This window comes from Cetorhinus maximus, chromosome 15 (genome assembly GCF_964194155.1).
Source record: "Cetorhinus maximus chromosome 15, sCetMax3.hap1.1, whole genome shotgun sequence".
NCBI classification, from domain to species: Eukaryota; Metazoa; Chordata; class Chondrichthyes; order Lamniformes; family Cetorhinidae; genus Cetorhinus; species Cetorhinus maximus.
The window spans coordinates 94,343,432-94,364,640 of record NC_135893.1 but is presented as its reverse complement, the minus strand read 5'-3'; the positions used below and the strand labels follow the sequence as shown (position 1 = coordinate 94,364,640).

Sequence of the window (21,209 nt, the reverse complement as noted above, 5' to 3'; positions counted from 1 at the left end):
TTGCCCTTGAGAAGGTGGTGGTGAGCTGCCTTCTTGAACCGCTGCAGTCCATGTGGTGTAGGGACACCCACAGTGCTGTTAGAGAGTTCCAGGATTTTGACCCAGCGACAGTGAAGGAACGGCCGATATATTTCCAAGTCAGGATGGTGAGTGTAAAAAGTATGATGGAAATCAGGAATTCTCTGCCCAAAAAGATATTGAAGCCAGGTCAATTGAAAATTGCAAAACTGAGATTACTACATTTTTGTTAGTCAAGAATATTAATTAAGGATGTGGATCCCCTGGGTCAATGGAAGTTAAGATACAGGGAGTTAAGCCATGATCTAATTGAGTGGCAGAACAGGCTCAAGAGCCTGAGTGGCCCACTTCTGTTCATCATAATATAAAACAAGAATATCACACAATATTGAAGTGCTCTGGCTTTAAGAGATTTATTAATTGGAGTACTGGCAATAATACACTAAATGGTCCTACTCACAAAACCGAGTCACCTTTGAATCCAACCAAGATTGATGGAATATCCCATTTCTGCCACACGCCCTAAATGACTAACGTGAAGTGATTTTAGATGGGTCTTAGTATTCAGTGGACATGAGGCCTTAGTTCAGCGCTCATTGGTATTTACTCAACAGTTAGTGACCAAAGAATGGACACTATAGTTAGTCAAATATTACCTGGGTGTAAAAGATGCCCATTTAAGGTTAGGCCTGTTCTTAGGATTGAGTAAAATAACTTTTTCTCTGGACCAGTCAATCTTCTAACTGATACGGGAGTGATTGTTACAAACCGTGAATGAAAAAATGTTTGAATTTCGAGTAGTAATACCTCTTCCCTTTGTAATGCCCCTCTTCCCCCCTGCCCCCCCCCCCCCCCTCCCAAAAAAAATCCTTTATTATACAACGCCTAATGGAGTATGTGTTCATTGTCTTCAGATATATTTTTATGAGAAGTGGGCAAAGTGTCTGCCCTTGCTCTTTGTGCATTTATTTGCCTAATTGCGGCAAAATGTTATTATTACCTCTCATTCTGGTGACACTTGTATAATGGACATCGGGACCCAATCTACCCCACTGGGTTTAGTAGCTACCGAGATATTGGAGCAATATCAAAAGGAGTTAAAATAGATGAGGTACCAGGACCAGATGAGATGCATCCAAGGGAACTGAGGGAAGTGAGAGTGGAAATTGCAGAGGCACTAGTGATAATCTTCCAGTCGCCTTTAGACACAGGGGAGGTGCCAGAGGACTGGAGAATTGTGAATGTTACACCCTTGTTCAAAAAGGGGTGCAAGGATAAAGCTGGCAACTACAGGCCAGTCAGTTTGACCTCAATGGTAGGGAAACTATAATACGGGATAAAATCAGTAATCACTTAGGATAATTAAGGAAAACCAGCATGGATTCATCAAGGGAAAATTATGTTTGACTTGCTGGAGTTTTTTGAGGAGGTAACAGAGAAGGTTGATAAAGGAAACACTGTTGATGTGGTGTATATGGATTTTCAAAAAGCATTCAAAATGCACTGCAGGAATTCACCAAGGCTCCTTAGACAGCACCTTCCAAACCCACAACCACTACCACCTAAGAAGGACAAGGGCAGCAGATAGATGGGAACACCACCACCTGGAGGTTCCCATCCAAGTCACTCAGCATCCTGACTTGGAAATATCTCGCCATTCCTTCACTGTCACTGGGTCAAAATCCTGGAACTTCCTTCCTAACAGCACTGTGGGTGTACCTACACCACATGGACTGCAGCGGTTCAAGAAGGCAGTTCATCACCACCTTTTCAAGGGCAACTAGGGATGGACAATAAATGCTGGCCCAGCCAGCGACACTCTCATCCCATGAATGAATAAAAAAAATTGATACAGTGCCACACAACAGACTTGTGAGTAAAATTCTAGGTCATGGAATAAAAGGGAAAGTAAGCACTTGGATAAGAAATTGGCTGAGTGACAGGAAATGGAGTAGTGATAAATGGTTGTTTTTCAGATTGAAGAAAGGTTTGTAGTGGAGCTCCTCAGGGGTGAGTGTAGGGACCCTGGCTCTTCCTGATATATATTAATGACCTAGACTGTGGTGTGCAGGGCATAGTTTCAAAATTTGCAGATGATACAAAGATTGGAAATGTTGTCAACTGTGATAGGGATAGTCTTGAACTTCAAAAGGACATAGATATGTTGGTGGATTGGGCAGACGAGTGGCAGGTGAAGCTCAATGTAGAGAAGTAAGGTGATTCGCTTTGGCAGGAAAGATATGGTGAGAACATATATAACAAAGGGAGAGCCTGTAAAGGAGGTGCAGGAACAGAGAGACCTCAGCATATACATACATAAATCATTGAAGATGGCAGGACATGTTGAGAGAACAGTTAATAAAGCATATAGTATCTTAGGTTTTATTAATAGGGGCATTGAGTATAAGAGTAAGGAGGTCATGTTGAATTTGTATAAGACACTAGTTAGGCCTCATCTGGAGCATTGTGTCCATTTCTGGGCACCATACGTGAGGAAGGATGTGAAAGCATTGGAGAGAGTACAGAGGGGATTCACGAGGATGATTCCCGGGATGAAGAACTGCAGCTATGAGGATAGATTGGAGAGGTTGGGATTGTTTTCCTTGGAGAAAAGAACAAAGAACAAAGAAAAGTACAGCACAGGAACAGGCCCTTTGGCCCTCCAAGCCTGCGCCGATCATATTGCCCGTCAACTAAAACATTTTGCACTTCCGAGGTTCGTATCCCTCCATTCCCATCCTATTCATGTATTTGTCAAGCTGCCTCTTAAACACCACTATCGTACCTGCTTCCACCACCTCCTCTGGCAGCGAATTCCAGACACGCTACCCTCTGCGTAAAAAACTTGCCCCGCACATCTCCTCTATAGTTTTCTCCTCTCACCTTAAATCTATGTCCCCTAGTAATTGACTCTTCCACCCTGGGAAGAAGCTTCTGACTATCTACTCTGTTCATGCCACTCATAATTTTGTAAACTTCTATCAATTCGCTCCTCAATCTCCGTCACTGTAGTGAGAACAATCCGAGTTTCTCCAACCTCTCCTCATAGCTAATAACCTCCAGACCAGGCAGCATCCTGGTAAACCTCCTCTGCACCCTTTCCAATGCCTCCATATCCTTCTGGTAATGTGGCGACCAGAATTACACGCAATATTCCAAGTGTGGCCTAACCAAGGTTCTATACAGCTGCAGCATGACTTCCCAGCTTTTATACTCAATATCCCTGCCAATGAAGGCAAGCATGCCATATGCCTTCCTGACTACCTTATCCACCTGCGTTGCCACTTTCAGTGACCTGTGGACCTGTACACCCAGATCCCTCTGCCTGTCAATGCATTTAAGGGTTCTGCCATTTACTGTATAATTCCTGCCTGTATTAGACCTTCCAAAATGCATTACCTCGCATTTGTCCAGATTAAACTCCATCTGCCATTTCTCCGCCCAAGTCTCCAACCGCTCTATATCCCTTTGTATCCTTTGACAATCCTCTTCACTATCTGCAACTCCTCCAACCTTAGTATCGTCTGCAAACTTACTAATTAGCCCAGTTACATTTTCCTCTAAATCATTTATGTATACTACAAACAGCAAAGGTCCCAGCACTGATCCCTGCGGAACTCCACTAGTCACAGTTCTCCATTCAGAAAAGCACCCTTCCACTGCTACTCTCTGTCTTCTATGACCAAGCCAATTCTGTATCCATCTTGCCAGCTCACCTCTGATCCCGTGCGACTTTACCTTCTGTACCAGTCTGCCATGAGGGACCTTGTCAAAGGCCTTACTGAAATCCATGTATATAATATCCACTGCCCTTCCATCGTCGATCATCTTTGTCACTTCCTCGAAAAACTCGATCAAGTTAGTGAGACACGACCTCCCCTTCACAAAACCGTGCTGCCTCTCACTAATGCGCCCATTTGCTTCCAAATGGTAGTAAATCCTGTCACAAAGAATCTTCTCCAATAATTTCCCTACCACTGACGTAAGGCTCCCCGGCCTGTAATTTCCTGGATTATCCCTGCTACCCTTCTTAAACAATGGAACAACCTTGGCCATTCTCCAGTCCTCTGGGACCTCAACCGTAGCCAGTGAGGATACAAAGATTTCTGTTAAGGCCCCAGCAATCTCCTCCCTTGCCTCCCTCAGTACTCTGGGGTAGATCCCATCTGGCCCTGGGGACTTATCCACCTTAATATTCTTCAAGACACCTAACACCTTTTTTGATCTCAACATGATCCAGGCTATCTACACACTCTTCCCTAGACAAATTGACTGCTAAGTCCTTCTCTTTGGTGCATACTGATGAGAAGTATTCATTTATTATCTCTCCCATTTCTTCTGGCTCCACACACAGATTCCCACCTCTGTCCATGAGTGGGCCTACCCTTTCCCTGGCTACCCTCTTGCTTTTTACATATGTATAAAAGGCCTTGGGATTTTCCTTAATCCTGGTTGCCAGTGACTTTTCATGACCCCTTTTAGCCCTCCTGACTCCTTGCTTAAGTTTCTTCCTACTTTCTTTATATTCTCCACGGGCTTCATCTGTTCCCAGCCTTCTAGCCCTTATGAAAGCTTCCCTTTTCTTTTTGACTAATCTCACAATATCCTTCGTTATCCAAGGTTCCTGAAACTTGCCATGCTTATCCTTCATCCTAGCAGGAACATGCCGGTCCTGAATTCTTATCAACTGACGTTTGAAAGCCCCCCCACATGTCAGTTGTTGATTTGCCCTCAAACATCCGCCTCCAGTCTAGATTCCTCTGTTCCTGCCTAATATTGTTATAATTAGCCTTCCCCCAATTAAGCACCTTAACCCGAGGACTCCTGTTATCCTTATCCACCAGTACCTTGAAACTTACTGGTTGAGAGGAGACTTGATTGAGGTTATTAAGATCCTGAGGGGTAGGGACAGGGTAAATATTGAGAAACTATTCCCGCTCAAGAAAACATCAAATGAGGAAAACATTTTTCACCCAGAGGGTGGTTGTAATTTGGGGCAAACTCCCTAAAAGGGTGGTGGAGGCAGGTTCGATCGAGGTGTTCGAAAGGGAATAGGATTGCTACTTGAAAAGAAGGAGTATGCAAGGTTACGGGGACAAGGCAGGGGAGTGGGAATAGGTGGATCGCTCTTTCAGAGAGCCAGTGCAGATTTGATGGGCCAAATGGCCTCCTGCACTGTAAAGATTCTGTGAAAGAAAGTTGTCAGAGCAAAATAGCAAGGTCAAGTGGAAAATGGCTACGCTGTAGTTAAAGCCGATCTCAACTGTGTCTCTTGTACCAAATAAGACCTGCATCCCTGAGTCACAACTCAACATAGTCCTTCAATTTAATGCGTATGTGGAGGAGCACTAAGCTTCACCAGCCCCATTTATTTTGCTTTAGTTTTAATGCCTTGGTACCATTGTAAGTAGAAACGTGCTGTGTTAAAGGACTCTTGTGTCAAACCCATTCATAACCACATCGTTAGAACCTGAGAAACTAGTTTTATCACCTTCCCAACAGATGATAGACTATTTGGTGAGAAAGTGGCACTGGTTAGCAACAGTTAATAACGTGTGAAGCAGCAAGCTTCATCATTTATCTGCTGCCTGTGTGTACTGCCTAGAAGATACCATAGCATACCTAAGGTATACATTGGTCATGCTTAATAATTAGTGTGCCGATGAGCTGCTCAGATCCCTTCCTGCTGTGCGGGGGGCAGGGGATCATCCTCATGTCTGACAGCGCAAGCCGGAGATTCATAGACCCCCTTCCCAGGTCGCCTGTTGCAGTATTGGGCCTCAGTCACTTCAACATGTTTCTGGTTAACAACAAACAATTTTTTAGACCCGAGCGTATTGGAACAAGGAAAGATATAAATTAATTTCTGCCTTTGTGTCCCTGCCTGGCCTAGACACAAATCCTTCATTCATCGGGGCTATCAATTTGGGTGAAATTGGAATCAGAACGTGGTTTGGATTAAAGGATACGCGGAAGACACTGTGAATGGAATCAATTCAAAATAAGTACATAATGCAAGTCATATGGGCAGTGAGTAATTGCTGGCCATCCTTTCAGTCCATCGTAGTGAATGTAGGCAAACACGACCAGCTGTCATTGAGTGCTTTACAAATTTCTTAACTACAATGAAGTGAATGATTTGATCCAGGATCAAAACATTTGGATAGTAGGAGAATGAAAATGGATACCACATCAACATCTTTCTTTTCACCATAGCTCAAAGCTTAAATGTTCTAAAATGCAAGTATGACAACCGCGAGATCGTGGCGGGCGATTACTCTATTACTGTCTCCGCTTTCTCCTCTTTTCCTAATGTTCAAGCTCGCGTGTTTTTTTTCTTAAAACAAATAATGAATATATTAATGCAAAAAGCATCCTTCTGCAACAAAATAAATATTTAATCAAAATAGAGTAAATATGTTATGCTGAAGAGGAATTTAGTTTGTCTTCACCACCTGAAAAAAATTGCAGCAGGTATTAATTTAAAAGTTATTTTTAGTTTTATTTTGCAACATCTACTGCTGTATCCTCACTTGCACCATGTACCGTTCATCCATCACCCCTGTGCTTGCTGACCTATATTGGCTCCTGGTACCGCAACACAAATTAAAAATTTTCATCCATGTTTAAATCCCTCAATTTCCTCACTTTATCTCTGTAATCTCCTCCAATCCAACAACACTCTCAGATCTCCACACTTCTCCGATTCTGGTCTCTTGTTCATCCCCAATTTCGCTCACCCCACCATTAGCTATTGCCAAGGCCCTAAGCTCTGGAATTACCTCCACCTCACTACCTCATTATCCTCCCTTTAAGATGCTTCTTAAAACTCACTTCCTTGATCAGACTTTTGGTCGCCTGTTCTGGCATCCCTTTATGTGGCTGTCAAATTTTTGTTTGTTCACACTCCTATGTTACAATGTTAAAGGCACTACATAACTGCAAGTTGTTGTTATAGCAAGCCCCAGTTGTAACTAGAATTGAAGGATCATTCTCATCGACTTTGCTGGCTAGTAGCAGTACTGCGGATAATCGGACTTGTAGCCATTATCTGTCTCAGCTCCTGATGCTTAAAGGGATGCTGAGCTTGTCAGAGAGTGAGGCTGAATAAATGGAACAGGAATTAAAGCTGGTGCTCCATTAAGTGTACTTGAAGCCCCTATATTAATATCCCCACGTTCCCTGCTGAGTTTAAGAAGGCTCTACAACGTACTAAAGTTAAAGATATAGGTATGATATATGATATGAAATGACAAAACATCCACTGTTAGATGTTATTCTGCAATTGGACAGCACTTGCTGAACAACCCCGAGTGTGCTAATAACTACACTAAGAGCCACTTCAAGATAATCAGTTGAGCTTTCTGGAAGTGAAATACAGGGACCCGTCCTCTGTAAACAAAAGGAACATGTTCAAGCCTTGCGCCTTTTGCGAATTACCTGGGAGCTGGGGAACCTATAGCTCCCCATTGCTTTCTCCATGGCAATATTCAGCCAATCAGAGTCTACTTGCCAACCAATCAGCACCCTTTTCTCCTATCGTACAAAGTGTTGTGATCGTTTGAAATTTGTCCTGATGAGTCAAAAAAGCTTCGGCAACACGTCTCTCCTTTCTGCAATATTCACGATATGATATGCATACCAGAGATTGAGGAGCACACAAGGTTGATAATCCTCCAGGGTTGGTCAGGAGTTTCCAGCAATTAAAGATTAAGCCCCAGGACACTGCATCGGGAAAACCCAGGAGAAAAAAAATCATAGGCACATTAAAAAGAAATTTGAGTGTGTTTCTCATTTCCTTTGTGCACTTCTGTTTATTAGTTATGGTAATATTTGGAAAAAATGCTGTTTGACAGTCAAGAATCTACCCATTGTGTTGTGAAGAGTCCACTTGCCGATTTGGTGGGAAAATGGATGGACCCCATGGATGGACAAGTCGGGCAATAGTGTGGGGTTGGGCCATTTGGAATCGGGAGGTCCAAGTGATCAAGCCTTCCTGAATATGGCCAACCAGAGTGGCGACCTGAGGAGCACATGAACTTTTGCTGCAAAATGATACAATCTGATCACCGTCATTGCTGTGGTGTTGTGCATTATGCCGCAGCATGTTAGGTGACAAATTAGTGAAAGCCATTCATCACCCAGTGAACTCGTGATCTCAGCTCTGCTGTGCATCAACGCAGTGTTTTGGCATTTTCCTGAAGTGAGTGAGAGAAAATCTGAGGGAGTATCATTCTGAGGTGATGAGAACAGACAGAGAATTGTAATTTCCCCCCCACCATGCCACACACACAAGGTAATCCAATTGGGAGAAAAAGTGAAAGAAAGGAGAGCAAATGGGGCACAGAGATAACTGTTGCCATGTGTGAAAAAAGTATCATTTGATTTGTAATTATTTTAGCGAGCTTCAAATTATCATTGACACCATCGCTTTGTCTCCCTCCCAGTGTTGCTTCACTAAATAATGTTACCAATCTTCTAAGGTTCCAAAAATCATGATTTTTTAATTCGCAGATGGCCAGTGATGGGTCAAGTCATTTTGTGGGGTATGGCGGTTTGGGCAATTGTACAGGCGATCAACAAATGCATTATGGTTGCCATGGTGAACCTCTGATTGAAAGGCGCAGTCCAGCTCTCGTCGGTGCTATAATTAGCTACCTTTTCTTAAAGTTCACAGAGTGGTCAGGAAACTAAGAAGTCTATCTCTAGTCCCAGGAATTTGGGGAATATCCACGTCATTCGTATCGATCTTGTGCTCGGGAGTTGTGCCATGCTTGTCTCTTTCGCTTCCCCTGTTTGTAACCTCTGCAGTTTGTTTTTATGATTCCCCACGTACCCTGCAACGCTGCTGTTCAAAAAATTAATGCTCGTTATGGAGCAGAATTGCAAAGCTGTCAGCATGGTTCTGTGCTGGATGCAGCAGTTGTCAGTTGTTTAGTCGGTGAAGCACTCACAGGGGAATATCACAGTTACTGTATATTATAGTGAGATAAATCTCTCTGTTACTGTTTGTCAAATCGCACAATTTGATTGCAGAAGTCTTGCTACCCATCACTGATGTGACACGCCATTTGTCAACAGAAACTGGGAACAGAAAATAATTAGAAATGGATTTCTTTTTGGTCCAGAGTGTGATCCAAGGCTGTAAAGTACATCATTAACAAACGTCTCAAATTCACTGCCCTGTAACATAGTGTAGGCTATGCAGCCCTTTGGGCTTGTTTCGCCATTCAGTTAGACCCTATTATTGCTCCATATCCCTTGATACGCCTTGCTGACAAAAGCCCAACGATCTCGATAGCAGGGAGACCAACTCGCAGAGGGAAAAACATAGGGACGCTTTGGCATTGGGGGACCGTAGGAATCGGGGGGAGTGGGGGGAGGAATACTGGCGACACTGTGGGATTGTGGGACAAAACAAAACACCATGAAACACCCACTGCCTGAAACATACATGCACAGAAGAAAAGGTGAGTTCGAGAGATGAAACATGCACTTCGATTGTTAGCAGAGTAACAAGAGACAAGTCACATGTTCTTAACCAGTTCTTTAAAATGAAAAGCATTGCAGACTTGAAGGATTCTCTCTCTTGGTTCTGTGAAGACATCAGAGATTGGAAATTTCTGGGTATTTCATATGAACTTGTGGCCGAGCTTCTATAGATAAGAAATATAATCTTGCAGGTGAAACAAATTAGCCCCTTTCACTACCTGAGATGATTGCCTTTTAAAAGCTGGGTTCTTTTCATCTTTGTTGGGTGTAGTCTCTCTGTTGGTTCCAGATTGCCTTGCTGGGTTCTCTTGTGAAATAATAAGCCGTTGACCTCTTCTCCAGCTGGTTTTGGTCATGTGACAGCAGTTTCAAGGTTTCCCATTGTCCACATAATGGGGTGAGGCTGATGTGATTGATACACATGGTTCAGGGGGAGGCGGAGGTGTGATTGGCATCACAACAACATACCAGTTGGGTTTAGTTCACTGAAAGACTTTATTTGACATTCCATCTTTATGGGGTCGACAGGTCTGGTCGCCATTGTCTTTTAAGTCTCTTCCATTGAAATGACGGGGGGCAGTCGATAGGGAAAATCCAGTTGCATTTTGAAGCAGCTTCCCAGACTTATTGGGTGGAATCTTGTTGAGGCGTCCGAGGCCTTGCCTGTCACAGAAAAGCCAGTGAAAGACCTGCGCTGCCTCTTTTCAGGAAGGCCACCTCTCTCCTCCCACACCCCCAACACCACCCCCCACCCCCCCCCCCAAAAAAAAAATCACATGACAATCAGGCAGCGGTGAGCCTTCCCCTGGAATCAAGACCCCCGGGGCGGAAGTCTCACCTACTGAGAGCTGTCTGCCAATCAGAGGCTGGCAGCTCTTGCGTTCATTAGCACCACAGGGGAGGCCGTGGCTGCTGCCAGAAATAACAGGCACCAGAGCCCCGGGATTGCAGAGCAGCCCAGGCCAAAGGTAAATGTTGGGGGTTGGCGGGGTTGGGGATATGCTTCGTTGGGTGGGGGGAGAGTGAAAGCACCCATCCAGTTAAGATACACCCACAGACTAAACCTCTATTTTAAAAGAAAAATATTTTCCAAAATATCATATACATTAATAGCTTCATGACACTGTCCAGAAACCCACAAGCAAAAGTCACCTGACTTTCCAGAAACTACTTTGAGAGGGTACAGTGTCCTTTATTGCATGTCACTTTCAAGTACAGCGTCCGCTGCCAATTATCTTTATGGGCAGGAGGTGACTGTCACAAATGACCTAGCTTTAGTTTTAAGATTATATCCAGAAATCGGCTTAGATGGTAGTGCTTTCGCCTTTCAGTCAGAAGGTTCTGAGTTCATAGTCTCTCTATAGGCCTTGAGTGGAAAAGAAAACCCAGGTTAATACTCCAGTGTTGTGCTGAGGGAGCACTGCACTGTCAGAGGCGCTGTCTTTTGGATGAGATGTTAAACTGAGGCCCTGTCTACCCTCTCAGGTGGATGTAAAAGATCCCTAGGCACCATTTCGATGAAGAGCAGGGGAGCTGTCCCCAATGGCCTAGCCAATATTTACCCCTCAATTCGCATCACAAAAAGAGGTTATCTGGTTGTTGTCACTTTGCTGTTTGAGAGATCTTGCTGTATGCAAATTGGCTGCTGCATTACCCACATTACAATCCCTTTCACGACTTCAGAAGGTCCCAAGGTGCCTTGCAGCTAATGAAGGTTGCAATATAGGAAAATGTGGCAGCCAATCTGTGTACAGCAATGCCATAGATGGCCAGATAATTTGTTTTGGCTGCTGGTTGAGGTTTAAACATTGGCCAGGCCACTGGGGAGATTTTAACTGCCCTTCTTCAAAATAGTGCCACTATGGGTTGGCCCATACTCACTTGAGAGGACAGTCAGGGCTTCAGTTCTATGTCTTATCTGAAAGGCAGCCCTCAGTACTGCACCGAAGTGTGTTTCTTGTGTATTGTGTGAGGTGTGTGTTTCTTGACTCACTTTACTTTTTCTCCTCCATTTTCCCTAGTGCTCCTTTTTGCCGAAATTCTCCATTTACATCGAGACGAAATACGAAGACAACAATGGGTGCAATGATCATGTGAGTCCTCGTGCAGATCAGAGCATTAGACTATGTCACATAGCAATCATTGTGCAGTAGAGCTGAGCACATATTTATTCTAATGTTTGTTTTTCCTGACTGAAGATCGTTGTGCCTTGACTCACATTTTCCGTGTTTATGCTTCATAGCCCTTCCCCGTGACTTTACCCAGTTGCCTGAAACCACTAACCAGGCGTCACTTTTCTGCCCACTTTCTGCGGGCAACTGACCAGTGGCATGCGGACTAGGTCCTGGAGGTGAAATACCCCACTCGCAACTCCCACTTGTCTTGGGGGTTCCATTAGATAAAGACTGGCAAGAGCTGGCACAGAAAGGCCTCAGCTCGCCTCTTCTTCGATGTAAAGCTCTGGTAGATGCCTTTTTTGAGAATAAAAAAAGCTATGGGAAACGTGCTTGTTAGCAATTCATGATAACTGAAGAGCTGATGGGAAACTCGTGTTATACCATTCTCTCACAACCAGCGACTCTGTTCTTACAGCCTATGTATGATGTATGTAAGGATGTGTATGCTGCACCAATCTTCAACTCCCTTCTCCATGGAGAGCGGGAGGGTATAAAGTTCAAAAGAAATGAAAGCTTTCGTCCAATAGTAGTGTTCCCAAATGTTGCATTATGGTCGAGGTGAACATGCTCAGTCACTAATTAGCTTCCTTTCCTATATCCCCACAGATTTTTGACTCTGACAAAAACCACACGGATCATGAGGTGTGTTTCCTAGACATTGCTTATGATGAAATTCCGGACCGTTACTACAAGAGTTCAGAGGTAAGCCCCTTTGACAGCCTGAGCAGCAGAGGTGGGTGGGGGTGAAGGCACAGTTAATGATTTGCAGTGTTCAATTTCTACCTGGATTACTAAGTAATCTACGCACACAATCTTAGCTCATCCTTAGCTTGGTCAGCTGTAGCTCAGTCGGTAGCACGTTTGCCTCGGACTGTCAAAAGTTCTGGGTTCAAGCCCCCACTCCAGGGCTCGAGCACAAAAATATAAGCTGACGTTCCAGTGCATGGGGAGTGCTGCACTATTGACTGTGCCATCTTTTGGATGGGATGATAAAGTGAGGCCCCTGTTGGCCTGCTCGGGTGGCTGTAGGAGGTCCCGTAGCACAATTCCGTAGAAAAGCAGGGGGGTTATTCCGAGATGTCCCGTTTATCCCTCAGACATCATTTTGAAGACGGGTTATCTGGCCGTTTTCACGTTGCCATTTGTGGGAGCTTGCTGTGTGCAAAGTGGCTGCTGTGTTCCCTACATGACAACAGTGACTACACTTCAAACAGTGCTTCATTGGCTGTAAAGCGCTTTGAGACATCCTATGTTTGTGACAAGTGCTACATAAATCCAAGCCTGCCTTTCTTGAAAAAAAAATCACTTTCCACAAGTTTATTTTGCCTTCTCGACAAATCTACTGTGAATGGTTTCTGGTGGTTAATGTCCCATTCTCTCCTGCACGTCACTGATTTTCTCTCATCTCTTGTGCACCACTGAGGAACCCTGTATGCCGCACCCGGCTGGTGTCATTCATGAGCGTGCCTCCAGCTGGATTCTGTATTGAAAAGTCTACAGGGTGAAAATCTCTCCGCTTCTGCCTCATCCATCATATCCATGTTGCAAACGCGGTGACAATTGAGTGCATGCTGTAGTTGTGAGTAAGAGCAGGTGATAGGAATTGAGGAAAGATTGGGGCGCACATCCTAAGAACCAGCAACAAAAGCGGTGAGCTGTTGAGAATCTGGCGAGTGTTGGCCAGTTCCTTGACGGACGGTAAGCGAAGTCAGCTCCTGATAATCAGTCGCCCGTACTTTGCTGCTGCTGCCCCTCTGCTAGAAAGACGCTGTGAGCTGGCTGCGTGCAACACCCACTATGGTACCGGGGCTTAGTCAGCAATAGGGTCGACAGACGTTTGTCTCCCGCTTCTCCAGCTCGCTCAGACAGCGGCGGACAAGCTGAGTCATCTCCAAGGCAGCGTTAGCAGTGCAACAATCGGCAGCAAATGCTGTCCAGGTCATGTTACTCCAGATTCGATTTTTTTTCCCCATTTTATCCATGTGCACACCGCGAGGCCACTGTCGCTTTAATTGGACCTGTTTGTGCCACTCTAGTACCCTTGCCCACCTGTTTGTCAGCCTCTCTGCATCGGTCAGTCAGCCTGCATGGGAGTAATTGGCTGTATCTGTCACTGTATGCAGGCATGCCTGTTTACACTCCTGTCTCATCAAGGTGAGAAATGATCTGTTACCTCACCTTCCAGGGGTGGATAAGATGCTGTGAAATGATGTCGCCTGAGTGCAAGTTATTTGCATTTCAGATCATGTTATTTTCGGAACAGCCAAAGTTTGTCACAGCTGGCCAGAGCATTGCTATGTCTTTCATTCTGTAAGTGTTGGCATTGTGAATTTGTTATAATAAAGGCAAAATACTGCAGGTGCTGGAAACCTGAAACAAAAACAACAAATGCTGGAAAAACTCAGCAGGCCTGACAGCATCTGTGGAGAGAGAGAGAGAGACAGAGATATCGTTTTGAGTCTTTATGACTCTTCAGATCTGAAGAAGAGTCACACGGACTCAGAACGTTATCTCCGTGTCTCTCTCCACAGATGCTGTCAGACCTGCTGAGCTTTTCCAGCATTTTTTGTTTTTGTTTGTGGTTTTGTTCCTGCATACCTAATCCAGAGAATGGCAAGCACTTCCGGTCAGAAGGTGTGGGAAGGGGAGGATATGGAATGAGATGGGTGTCACCTTGGCTCACTCTTAAAGGAAAGAAATATTTGCACTTATATAGCACCTCGTCCTCAGGATATGCTGAAATGCGTCACAGCCAATCAGTGCCCAGCAAGTTCCCGCAAATAGCAATGTGATAATCTGTTTCAATGATGCTGCTTGAGGGATAACTATTGGCCAGGACACTGGGGAGATTTGTGTCCACCTGAGAGAAGCCGGGGTCCTCAGTTTAGCGTTTCATCCAAGAGACGGCACTACTGGCAGTGCAGCACTCCCTCGGCACTGGCGGCGCAGCGCTCCCTCGGCACTACTGGCAGTGCAGCGCTCCCTCGGCACTGACGGTGCTGCACTCCTTCAGCACTGGTGGTGCTGCGCTCCCTCGGCACTGGTGGTGCTGCGTTCCCTCGGCACTGGTGGTGCTGCGTTCCCTCGGCACTGGCGGTGCGGCGCTCCCTCGGCACTGGCGGTGCTGCGCTCCCTCGGCACTGGCAGCGCTGCGCTCCCTCGGCACTGGCGGTGCAGTGCTCCCTCGGCGCTGGCGGTGCAGCGCTCCCTCGGCACTGGCGGTGCAGCGCTCCCTCGGCACTGGCAGCACTCCCTCAGCACTGGCAGCGCTCCCTCAGCACTGGCGGCGCTCCCTCAGCACTGGCAGTGCAGCACTGAAACGTCAGCCCAGATTAGCGCTCAAATTCCTGGAGTAGGGGTGAACCAAGAAGCTTCTGACTCTGAGGCTGAACCACGGCTGACATCTAAATAATAAGGGCCATGTGGGCACCAATGTGAGAGAGTCACCTTCCTGACAGCGAAATGCTGGATGACAAAATGGAAGAGAAATAGCGAGTGGCTGTGGTACTCCATCAGCCTAGCAGTAGTCTCCTCCATCACCTAAAGCTGATCCGGTTGTTTCATTTCTACTTGCCCTCGAAAAGCTTTTGAACATGGGTAACGGATTCGTCAGACCGTTCGCCCGATGATTTAAGCATGGCCCACGTCTTTTAATCAGCTCCATTTTAATGTCTTGTGCCAACAGGACCTCAGGTATTTTGCATCAGTGAAGACTGGACGGGGCCCCCTAAAGGAGGGTTGGCGGGATGACCCCTCACCCGTCATGTGCTCATACAAACAAGTGACCGTCAAGTTTGAAGTCTGGGGACTGCAGGGGAGAGTGGAACAGTTTGTCCAGAAGGTGAGTGCTACTGAGAGATGGGTTGCGCTCACATAAGCGATGGCGATTGTTACTTGGGACCTCTTGCTTCTGTTCAGCCTGGTGTGTTTGACTTGCCTTCGTGTTGTCCCCAGGGGGAGATGCTGGCGTAGTGGTAATATCACTGGAGTGCTAAATCAGAGACTCAGGACAGGGGTTCAAATCCCACCACAGCAGCTGGTGGAATTTGAATTTGGTTAATAAATTTGGAATATAAAGCTAGCCTTAGTAATGGCAACCATGACAGCTATCATTGATTGTTGTCACTCGTGCCCTTCATCTGCCGTCCTTACCTGGTCTGGCCCACACATGACTCCCACCCACAGAAATATGGCTGACTCTTAACTGCCCTCCGAAATGGCCTAGCAAACCACTCGGTTTATCAAAAGCCTGGCTCTGTCAGGAACGCCCAGATCCCATTAAAGAATAGAAAAGAATGATCTCCAATGCTATTCTTAACATTCCCCACACCACCTCCATCTTACGAAGATAAAATGTATGACTAAGACCTGAACTGCAGGCTACTCCCATGGAACTAAGGCCCAATTTTAACCTTGCTCACCTAGCAGTAATGGGGCAGGTGAGTGGTTAAAATGGCGGCTGGGCCCTTAATGCTGCGTTCCTGAAGCATTCGCACCCACCTTCGTTTTAACTGCCAACGGCCTCGGAACTATTTGAACATCAGGTTCCAATGATGCCATTAGGACCCCCAAGGCCATTTAGCCACCGATCGCGGCTCTGATGCCTCGTATCCTGGTTCACCTTTTCAGATTGAGCTTTCCAGATCCTGACAACTTTCTAAATGAAGCAAACCCTCCTCATTCCCCCTTCTCGGTCTTCTGCCAGTGATTTTGAACCTATGACCGGAGGGAATGGTTTTTCTCAACCTGCTGCATCAAAACCTCTTTTTCTTGAGACCACCTTAATCTTCCCTGTTCCAAAGCGAAACAGTCCTGACTTTTCCAACCTCTCCTCATATCCGAAGTCCCCCATCCCTGGTAAGATCCAGGCCAACTGGCCCTGCGCCCTTTTTAAGGCCTTTACTAAGGCGGGGTGCTCCGCATTGCCCACAAGACATCACCTGGGGCTTGAGAACTGCGAAACGTCTTGTCCTGTCTCACAATGAAAAACTTTACGCAGTCCAGAAGTGACAAGGTCACCAAAATGCTGTGGCGGGGGGGGCAACTCTGTCCTCAGCTAGCCCTCCAAAAATAAAACGGCAACTGCAAAAATTTCAGGGTTGTTCACTCGGGGGGATCATGTCAGTCTAAAAGCAAAATGCTGCACTTGCTGGAAATCTGAAATAAAAACGGGAAAGGCTGGAAAGGCTCAGCAGGTCGGGCAGCATCTGTGGAGAGAGGAACAGAGTCAATGTTTTGAGTCTGTATGACCCTCCTTCAGAGCTCTGAAGAGAGGTAGAAATGTGATGGGTTGAATGTGCTGTTGAAGAGAGAGTGTAGAGTAGGTGGAGCAACATAGAAGGTCAGGGAAAGGTGGGAGCTCAGGAGAGATTAAATGACGAAGATGTCATGGACACAAGGCAAAGGGAGTGGTAATGATAGTGGTAGAAAGACTAAAGCAGGCGTTCATAGCGGCATAAAGGTCAGATAGCGGAATGTGTCAATAGCAGAACGAGGGTCAGGAATTCCTGAAAGCAAAAGATGGGAACAAGTTACATACTGTCACTTTGTGGGGAGGGGAGGGGGGGAAATCAAAGAAATTTCATGGTCTGAAATTGTTGAATGCCATGTTAAGTCCAGAGGCTGTAAGGTACCTAATCGGAAGATGACATGCTGCTCCTCCAGCTTGCATTGGGCTTCACTGGAACATTGCTGCAGGCCGAGGACACAGATGGGAGCGCGATAGCAAGATGGTGAATTAAAATGGCAAGCGACAGGAAGGTCTGGGTGACGCTGGCGGACTGAGTGAAGGTGTTCCACAAAGCAGTCACCCAGACTGCGTTTAGTGTCCCCACCATAGAGGAGATTGCGTTGTGAGCAGCGAATGCTGTCGACCACATTGAAATAAGTGCAAGTGAATTGCTGCTTCATTTGGAAGGGGCCCTTGGGCAGTGAGGAGGGATGAGGTAAAGGGGCAGGTGTTACGCCTCCACCGATTGCTTGGGAAAGTGTCGTGGGAGGGGGATGAGGAGTTGGGGGGTGATGGAGGAGTGGACCAGGGTGTCCTGGAGGGAATGGTCCCTACGGAGTGCTGATAGAGTGGGTGAGAGGAAGATGTTTTTGGTTGGTGGTGGCATCATGCTGGAGTTGGCAGAAATGGCGGAGGGTGATCTTTTGAACACGGAGGCTGGTGGGATGGAAAGGGAGGACGAAGGGGAAACCCTATCATGGTTCTGGGAGGGAGGGTAAGGGGGTGAGGGCAGAAGTGGGGGAAATGGTCCGGGTGTATTATTCTAGTTCGGGAAGACTCTGAAAATGGTCAGTTTTTCTCTGAATGAAGTTAGGTTTCAGTTGCTGGCTCTATTGTTTGTGTTTAATCATTGCCACTGACTTTCCCCATCTGCTTGGAAAATATGTAATCAGATTTTAAAGGACATCTCGAGAATTTTCTAAAGTCAGCTTTTACAAGCTGGAAAGTGAAAGTACTTTATGGGATTATGGGAACACTGATAAATATAAATGCCTTCATAACTGTGCATGGCCATTTTACAAGCGGCTTATTTATCAATTCAGCTGGGATCTGAGACAGCTGGGCTCCTGAAGATGAACATCAAAATAATGAAAGACAAAAAACAAGTTTACTCACTTGAGTGGCTGAGCCACATAGCACAGGAAGATCCCAGGTTTGATTTCCCAGTCTTTTGCTGAGGTAACCCGACCCCCAGCCCAGTAGTGGTAGGAATGTCCCGCATTGTGTGTTAGTACTCCTCCCACCCCCGTTCTAGGAAGGAGCTGGGGTTCCTGCTAGAGAACACGCAGGGTTAGAGGTCAAGGGAGCAACTTTAATTGAATAAGGCCGTCGGGAAATGATCTTGTCAGTTTTGAAATGCTGGTTTTCCATCTCTCCCACTTTCACGGGGCGCATTACTGGACAGGGAGTAAAACCAGCATTCCCACCCAAATCATGGATTCCCTGCCCAGCAAGTTGGGATAAGATGACTCACCCCTCCCCCTCCCACCGACCCCCCACCGAGTGAGGCCAGGGTCATACTTGGCTATGGTGGCCCTCATGGTTTGATAGACCTGCTTCGAAGTCCAGTGAGTGATGGGAAACATGCTGAGGAAAAAGCGTCCAGGAGAGCAATTGCTGAAAACAATTGGGCAGGTGCACCCTGCAATATTGGCAGTAAACGAGGAAAGGACTGAATAATAACTACCTGGCATTTTAAAAGGGTTTTTTTTTTCAAAGTTAAGCTTGCAAGAAAGACGTGTGCAATCTCAATGACCGCAGCCTGGAACATTTCTATTCCGACAGTTGCTCTTGGTAATTAGAACGTTTCAAAGCCTGTACTGCTTGCTTCAATCATATTACAACCTTCTCCTGCAACCCTCCCCTCAACAGAAGATCTATAGAATGTACCTCATGCTTTGATTGAGGGGAGCAGATCAGTTCTGTTCTCCAGCTTTGATATTCATCGGAGTACTGATTCTATCACATGTGAGTCTTTCCCTCTCTAGCCCCTTACTGACACCCCGACCTGCCCTGCGGGGAATCTGCAGTAAAGTACTGGGGAGGTCAAACAAGGCAAAGGGAGTACACGATAAACAATAGGATACTGAGAACAAAGAAAAGTACAGCACAGGAACAGGCCCTTCGGCCCTGCAAGCCTGCGCCGATCAGATTGCCTGTCAAACTAAAACACTTTGCACTTCCGGGGTCCGTATCCATCTATTCCCATCCTATTCATGTATTTGTCAAGCTTCCTCTTAAACACCACTATCGTACCTGCTTCCTCCACCACCTCTGGCAGCGAATTCCAGACACTCACTACCCTCTGCGTAAAAAACTTGCCCCGCACATCTCCTCTATAGTTTTCTCCTCTCACCTTAAATCTATGTCCCCTAGTAATTGACTCTTCCACCCTGGGAAAAAGCTTCTGACTATCTACTCTGTCCATGCCACTCATAATTTTGTAAACTTCTATCAATTCGCCCCTCAATCTCCGTCGCTCTAGTGAGAACAATCCGAGTTTCTCCAACCTCTCCTCATAGCTAATAACCTCCAGACCAGGCAGCATCCTGGTAAACCTCCTCTGCACCCTCTCCAACGCCACCATATCCTCCTGGTAATGTGTTGACCAGAAGTGTACAGAAACGGAAGGATAGGGGGGTGCATGCCCACAGGTCCTTGAAGGCAGCAGGACAGGTACATATAATGGTTAAAATGGCATATTGGCCACTTTCCGTTATTGAGAGAGGCATAGAGCAAGAAAAGTACGGCAGTTATGCTTAAACTGTATAAAGCGCTGGTTAGACTCCAGCTAGAGTATTGTATACAGTTCTGGTCACTGCATTACGAGAATGATGTGATTGCACCAGCGAGGGTACAGAGGAGATTCAGAAGGATGCTACTAGCAATGGGAGAATTTTAGCCATGAGGAAGTCTTAGATAGGCTGGGGGGTTTCCTTGGAACAGAAGAGACTGAGGGGAGATTTAATTGAGACGCATAAAATTATGAAGGACCTATTTCTGTTAACCGCGCGATCAGTAACCGGGGAGCATAGATTTAAAGTAATTGGTAGAAGGATTAGAGCGGAGTTGAGGAGAAACCTTTCTGCCCGAAAGGTTATAGGGGCCTGGAACTCACTGCATGAAAAGGTGGTGGAGGCAGAAACCCTCATTAAAAAAACACTTGGATATGCAGTGCTGTAACCTGCAGTGCTATAGAACACAAGCTGGGAGGATGGGATAACTCCTTTCCAGTCAGCACAGAAGATGGGCTGAATGGACATCTTTTGTGCTGTAAATTTCTGATGTTTCTACAGGTCAATCACTGGTCACCTATCCACCTGCTCTGTGGATCTCTAATAACATGAAGTGAATCTGGAATCAGCTTCTTGAATCTTAAACCCATTTCCTTGGCCGCCTTCAATGTTTATAGACATGAGTTAATTCTCGTTGGTAACAGTTAGCGAGTTGCAGCTGCACTAACTTGAGAATGCTATTTTAAACTATACCTCTTAAAGAAACTGATGGTTAATAATGACTGTGCAGTAACGATACTTCTATTGCGCGATGTATGTAAACTGGATGTTAACAGAATGACTCGTGAGTCTGAACAGAGGCACTTTATTTAGACAAGGGCACCCCAAATGAGCCCCCTGCTGGCAGGTATCATTCATTACACAGGGTGGAATTTAATGTGCTCCCCCCATGGTGAGTTTGGTAGCAGGGGGTGGGGTGGTTTAATCAGGCAGGAGATTGGCAGATGGAGACCATGCTGCCTCCCCACCCCTTGTCCTGACCAAGTCAGGAGGATGGGAAATTAATGCCAGCTTAAAGGCTGCTGATATGAAGCAGGGTTCCTTGCGGCTCCCAGAGAAGGTCCCTCATTCAAAGGCACTCAGTGCCTGATTGACCGACCTAGTATTGGGAACAGGGGAAGCTGAGAACCACCCCCCCCTGCCCTTGTTGTCAACTCCCACCCTTCACCTCCCCCTGTGACCCACCCCTCCCGCCATCATTCACCTATGGCCTGGGTC

General features: G+C 46.1%; 1 protein-coding gene across 1 annotated transcript in view; it reads left to right on the top strand.

Annotated features, from left to right (window-relative positions):
- The window catches only part of LOC144691008 (cytoplasmic phosphatidylinositol transfer protein 1-like), a 195,973-nt gene that overhangs the window by 130,710 nt on the left and 44,054 nt on the right, over positions 1 to 21,209 (top strand). The window contains exons 6-8 of the mRNA XM_078558986.1: positions 11,532 to 11,603; positions 12,294 to 12,389; positions 15,373 to 15,528. Of these exons, the coding sequence (XP_078415112.1) occupies positions 11,532 to 11,603; positions 12,294 to 12,389; positions 15,373 to 15,528 (324 nt within the window). The remainder of the gene's footprint in view (positions 1 to 11,531; positions 11,604 to 12,293; positions 12,390 to 15,372; positions 15,529 to 21,209) is intronic.